A 7,089-nucleotide genomic window follows, 5' to 3' on the forward strand; every position below is an offset into this window, starting at 1 on the left:
AACTATTTTTACTGGGCCTCAATCTAAGTATATTAGGGTCTCATCCTTTCAAAGCTACCTTTAAGGCTGCATTCATAAGCTCTAGCATAATGAGAAGTTGTCACTTAGTCCTGGTGTGCAGAGGTGAGCTGTATAATGAAATGATTTAAAGAGCAGGCTATAGAAACAGAATACATGGGACATCTGAGAGTCCAAAGAGATCAAAAAGGTGAGAGTTCACAGGACACAGCACTGTATGTGGGAGAGTCAAACAGGAAAGGTAATCTGCAGATAATCAAAAAATCCCCTTGAATATTCGGCAGAGTACTGATCAATGTGTGTGTGTGTGTGTGTGTGTGTGTTTAAACTATCCAAAGCCAGAGAAGGAACAATCCAAAAGGTTTGGAGGCAACAGTACTCAGTATTTACATAGGATCTGGAATCATACCAGTTCCCACTAGCCATACTATGAAACCTCATAATTTATAAGGTTTTGGTTAGATTACTTAGAAGGATCTTTCATCTGCAGTTGGGAATAATTAGCCATAAACTAAACATCATGCCTAATAATATTTAAAAGCAAGATACAAACAGATAGAACTGTTTCCATGTAACTTACTGGCATCCCAGGAAAAAAAAAAAAACTCAATAATTTTTTTTTAGGAATAAAAAACTTGTAGTTCTAACCAAAGTGAATTCACAATGTGTGGAATAAAATAAAAATTACCAGGCATCCAAAGAAGCTGAACAATATGACGATAACGAGGAAGGAAATCAGTCAATCAATATGGATCCAGTGTTAGAGTTACTGCACAAGGACATTAAAACAGTTACTATAACTGCATTCCATTTGTTTAAAAAAGTTAAGTACAGACATGGAGGATCTAAAAAAAGATCAATCCAATTTAACTTCTACAAATGAACACCACAATGTCTTAGATGAAATATACAATGGATAGCATTAATAGAAGAATAGACACTGCAGAAGGAAAGATTAGTGAACTTGAGTTGATGGTAAGAGAAACTATGCAAAGGAAACACAAGGAGAAAAGAGTGTCAGCAGGCAGTGTTACAATTTCAATGACTTTAGGTATCTATAATTGGAGTCTCTGAAGGAGAAAAGAGGGAAGTGGGGAGGTAAAATATTTGTATATAATGTTCCACTAATAATTTAATAATCATAAATAATGGCAATAAATTATCTAATTTTGGTGAAAACTATAAACCTACAATTCCAAGAGCCTTGACAAAACACAAACACAAGAAAGATGAAGAAAACTAAACCATGACAAATTAACAAATTTCTTAAATTTAGTGTTAAAACAAAATACGAAAGTCATTAGAGTGTAAGTCATTAAATAGAGAGGAGCAAAGACTGTTTAACAGTAGATTTCTCAGAAAAACAGCAGAAGTGAGGAGACCTGCTGAAAGTATTGAAAGAAGAAAACTGTCAGCTTAGAAGTCTACACTTAAACCTAACCATATGAATATTTACAATGAATGCAAATAGCATATACACCCCAATTAAAAAGGCAGAAAATATCAGAGTGAATGAAAAATTGAGATCCAAGTATATTTTACCGCCAAGAGACTCATTTTAAATATAAAGATACAAGTAGATTAAAAATTAAAGGGTGGGAAAATGTATACTATGCTAACACTAATCTAAAGGAAACTGGAGTGGCTATATTTATACTAGACAAACTAGGATTTCAAACCAAAAATTATCTTCAGGGAGAAAGAAACTCATTTAATAATTTGAAAGGAGTCAATTCATTATGAGTATACAGCAATCCTAAACATTTGCTTATGTACCTAAAAACAGAACTTCAACATACATCAAGTAGACACTGTTAGAACTATAAGGAGAAATAGATAAATCCACAATTATAGTTCAAGATTTCAATACTTCTCTCTCAATCATTGACAGAACAAGCAGACAAAAAATCGGCAAGAATGTAGAAGACCTGAGCAACACTCTCAACCAACTTGACCTAATTAATATTTATAAAACACGATCCAAGAATTGTAAGATACATATTCTTTTCAAGTGCACATGGAACATTACCCAGGATAGACCATATTCTGGTCCATAAAACCAATCTCAATCAACATAAAGGGATTCAAGTCATACAAAGTATGTCCTCTGATCACAATGGAAATACATTAGAAATAAGAAAAATAGCTCTAGAAAATCCTCAAATGTTGGAAACGAAATAACACATTTCTAAAATAGCCTATGGATCAAAGAAGAAAGCAAAAAGAATATTAGGTACAATTTTGAACTTAATGAAAATGAAAACACAACATTTCAAAACATATGGAATGTTTGGCAACATCCTGCATATTTAAAGGTTGAATCCTTCTATCAGAAAATAAGATGGACTTCAAATCAATAATCTTAGCTTTCACTATAGGAAACAAAAGAAAAGAAAGCAAAACAAAGGCAAATTAAATACAGAATAAGAAGGAAATAAATAATAAATATCAGAGCAGAAATAGATGAATTAGAAAACAGAAAAATGAATGGTAAGTAAGTACAACAAAAGATGCTCCACATCATTAGTTATTAGGGAAATGCAAATTAAAATCACCTACTAGAATGAGTCAAATTAAAGACACTGTGCATGCCAAGGATTGACCAGGATGTGGAGCAACTAGGACTCTCACACACTGCTAATGGGAATGTAAAATGCACAACTACTTTGGAAAATAGTTTGGAAATTTCTTAAAAAGATACATACACACTTACCGTATGAGCCTTCCATTACACTCATAGGTATTTACGCAAGGAAAATGAAAGCATATGTTCATACAAAGCTATGGACGTGAATGCTCATAGCAAGTAGCTTTATTTGTAATAGTCAGCGACTGGAAACTACTCAAATATCCATCAACAGATGAAAGGACTAATTTTTGCTATATCCATGAAAGAAATCATCTCAGGAATAAAAAAAATTAACTCTATATGCTAAAAGATGGCTGAATCTCAAAACAACTATGACAAGTGAATGAAGCCAGACCTGCCCCCCAAAGGATGTACTGTATAAATAATTGCATTAATATTAAATTCTATCTATTGAAAACTAATCTATGGTGACAGAAAGCAGATCAATTGCCTGGAGACAGGGAGAAGTAGTCAGGGAGGGGCAGGGAGAAGGTATTACGAAGGTGCTAGAGAAAAATTTGCAGCTGATTAATTAACAGCTAATTATTATTATAATTATTAATTATAATTTGTTAATTTTCTTGATGGTATTGATTGTTTCACAGGGGTATACATTTGTTAAACTTATCAAATTGTGCACTTTAAATATGTATCATTTATTTTATGTCAATTATACCTCAGTAAATCTGTTAATAGTTTAAGTATACATAGAATATTTAGCTTCTCTGTTTCAGTCTCCTTATCTGTAAAGTGGGTATAATAACAGCCCTAACTTTCACGGTACTTACCTGTTGAAACCTGTTGCCATTGAGTCTATTCCAACTCATAGTGACCCTACAGGACAGAGTAGAACTGCCCCATAGGGTTTCCAAGCAGAGCTGGTGGATTCGAACTGCCCACCTTTTGGTTAGCGGTAGCACTTAATCACTATGCCACCAGGGTTTCCCTGCAGTACTTAGCATGGAGAAAACAATTAATGACGTTCATCATTACTGTCTTCTGTTGCTCTTCTCCGCTCTCTTTTCTAAAATCAAGCCCTAAGTTTTGCTGAATCTATTAGAATATGAGAATGACCTGGGAATGTATGAAAAAACGTGATACATGAGCGATTATAGTGATAACTAAGGAATATGTCCACAAATATGCATATTATTGAGCCAGAGACTTACTGGTTAGGTAAGACAAGGGATCCGTCTTCCCACTGCCAGGATCCATTTGTTGGAATTCGCACAAGGCCCATCCAGTGATATGACTTCACCAGTTTGAAGAAATCCTGTTTGAAACCACAAATAAACCATAACTAGAGCCAGTGCTCAAATTTAGGTAAACACAAGGACATAATCATTTAACTGTTTCATCTTACGTGGGCGGAAACTGCTCTGAGCCCTAACTAGTCTAATTCCCACGGAGGCAGCACATGCATAATACCTGTAATACCTGTGCTTTCTTACTTTTAATACATAACATTTTGGCTTCCTATTAAAGTATCTATCCATTTTCTATAACATAAATCATAAAACCTTTAAAAATAGATTGGAGGCTATAGGGATTTAATGATTCCCATAATTGCACGAAGTATATACTTATATTTTCAAAACATATGCAATTGATTCTCATTATTTTGGGGGCTACATTCTATAAAGTTGCCACGAACACTGAGTCAGTGAATACTTAACCATTGCTCTTAGCGGAGACACAGAGTTAGATGCCTGCAAACCTCTGGTCACAATGATTTTGTCAATCAATCAAGACAAAACCTTATTTTATGTGTGTTTATGTTTAAAGAGCAGATCTGTCTTAGAAGAATTACAGCCAGAATGCTCCTTAGAAATGAAGATGGCAAGACTTCATCTCACTTACTTGGACATGTTATCAGGAGAGGCCAGTCCCTGGAGAAGGACATCATGCTTAGTAAAGTAGAGGGTCAGCAAAAAATAGAAAGACCTTCAATGAGATGGGGTGACACAGTGGCTAAAACAATTGCAAGGACAACGCAGGACTGGGCAACCTTTCATTCTGTTATACACAAGGTCGCTGTGAGTCAGAACTGACGCAATGGCACCTAACAACTACAACAACATGTTTAAAGACACCTCATTTAATATGTATATTGTTGATTCACTAGCATTGAACTCATGGCTAACATCACTTAACGAGTGCTTGAATGATGCTTATCTACTATTGTTGTCATGTGAGTTGATTGCAACTCATAGAGAAGCTTATTTAACACAGGTATGTTCTGTGAAAGGACATTGCAGCCTTATTACGCTTAGGAACACTTCAGCACTGCAACAGCACTTCAACACTACACTTGGAAGACCATTTTAAGCAGCAAAATCACCAACAAAAAGCACAAAAGGATGAAAAATGTACCACTAAATAGACCACAAAGGGACATTTGTTTACAGTATCAGAGCTGAAATGAAGTCAGAGCTTTGTCTTATTTGACTTCAGATGGGAATATGCACATCTGGTGACTCAAATTTTTGCCACTCTACACGTGCCCATGAATGACTGCAAAAGCACCATAAGTATTCTTTTGGTGCTAAAAATAAATTTTAGTAAGCAGGCAAATTAGCAAATACAGAATCTGCAGAAAATGAGGATGGACTTTACTCTCTTTCTTCCAAAGTGATGCAGGTCAAATGACATATTAGAGGTAAAATGGTTATTATGTTGTCACGTATTTTGAATGTAACGTGTTTATCATGATACTTAGATTCTAATAGTCATTCAGCTGCTCACTTTTTTGTAGGATAAAAAGTTATTGATGGGGAAACTGTAAAAAAGGCAAACTAAAGAGAAAAGTACATTGTGAGTGAATCAGCCATTGACTTTTGACATTGATTAAAGTAATATTAAAGATTTTCCATTGCATATTGTACCAATTGCCAGAACGTCTCATTCAACATAACTTTAGCAGTAACTTCATCATCTTGTTCAAGATGACTCAGTGAGTTAGTAGCAAAAGGAAGATGTACATATATTTCAAGTCTGTATTCCAGTAAGTTGCCTCATATGTTAGGACTAAATGTAGGAAGGAGAATTAAAACAGATACTCCACCTGGTCTTCTCTGTTGTAGATCTTGAGGAGGCTGGAATTTTGAGACTCACAAGAGGCTCGACTCTTGTACCAGCTTTTGCTCTCATTAAAAAATTGGTAACAGTTATTTTTATAACATATCCAGTTTTTAGGACATGGGCCACAGTAACTTTCTAGAAAGGTAGATTATATTATTAATTCTGCTTTTCTGAACATTACAGCAGATTTTGTCTAGACTACTTAAATGTCTTTCCCATTTCAACTCTAAAATTCCACACAATTAAACCATTATTCTCATACCCAATGATACACCCCTACACATTTATATTGAAAGATATGTCAAAACTAAGTATCCTCTACTTTTTACAAGTACTCCTTTATTGTAATAAAAAAAAAAAAATAACTTGCATGATAAGCTACTGTGAATTGTGGATAAGAATAATTATTTCCTTGGATACATGTCTATATCCTAGTTTATACATTAAAAGAAAACCTAAACCCATTGCCATCGAGTCCATTTTGATTCATGGCAACCCCATGTGTTACAGAGTAGAACTGCTCCATAGGGTTTCCTTGGCTATAATCTTTACACTAGCCGTTCACCAGGCCTTCTTCTTGGGAGCTGCTGGGTGTGTTCAAACTGCCAGCCTTTAGGTTAGCAGACAATTGGAGACTGACTACAACATCCAGGCTCTCTAGTATAAATAGATGTACACAATTTATGTTGCAAAATCTTAGAAAATATCCACTTACCATTCAAAGAAATTGGAGCTCTTTGGTTGAATAATGCTATTAAAATAATCATGATAATTAAAAGGTTTTGTGATGTTCAAGCAAAAATAGTTTACAAATTTTAAGACTAATTGCAAAAACATAAAAGTACTTATTCAAGTTTGCTAGCTTATGTTTCTATGGTTCTGAGTACTAATCCAAGTAATCTGTTACAATTGTTAGATAAACAAAGCTTCAACTTACTTCTCTGTTATCACTTACAATTTAAGAATATGATACTCCATATTGTTACCATAACGATGAAACGAATCCCCATAGCTACGGCAATGAAACGACCAGGAAAAAATGGAGATGCTGTCAGAGAAAAAAAAAAACAGGGAGAGGTTAGGAAAAGGATTATGGGTTCAGGTATCTTTGTGTTTTTGAGATAAAGATTAGGGTGATTTTTTGGGAGGTAGTTATAGAGGTGCTATGAGTCGGAATTGGCTCAACGGCAATGGATTTGGCTTTTTGGTTTTAGTTATTAGTGCTTTTTTTGCTTTAGTTATTTTTTTCAGAATAAATAAGAGAAATAATTTGTAAATCAGTAAAAACAAGAGTATAAATATATAAATGTAATAATCCCTCCTATTTCTTCCCCCCCAGGAGCTCTGGTTTCACAGTGGTT

At 34.5% G+C, this 7,089-nt stretch overlaps 1 protein-coding gene across 1 annotated transcript in view; it reads right to left on the bottom strand.

Moving 5' to 3' along the window:
- LOC101343315 (NKG2-D type II integral membrane protein-like) overlaps positions 1 to 7,089 on the bottom strand; it is a 19,102-nt gene that overhangs the window by 5,482 nt on the left and 6,531 nt on the right. The window contains exons 4-7 of the mRNA XM_004391124.2: positions 6,684 to 6,776; positions 6,444 to 6,479; positions 5,712 to 5,863; positions 3,817 to 3,920 (exon numbers count right to left, since the gene is read on the bottom strand). Of these exons, the coding sequence (XP_004391181.2) occupies positions 3,817 to 3,920; positions 5,712 to 5,863; positions 6,444 to 6,479; positions 6,684 to 6,776 (385 nt within the window). The remainder of the gene's footprint in view (positions 1 to 3,816; positions 3,921 to 5,711; positions 5,864 to 6,443; positions 6,480 to 6,683; positions 6,777 to 7,089) is intronic.

The sequence above is a fragment of the Trichechus manatus genome, unplaced genomic scaffold (assembly GCF_000243295.1).
Source record: "Trichechus manatus latirostris isolate Lorelei unplaced genomic scaffold, TriManLat1.0 scaffold00584, whole genome shotgun sequence".
Lineage (NCBI taxonomy): Eukaryota > Metazoa > Chordata > Mammalia > Sirenia > Trichechidae > Trichechus > Trichechus manatus.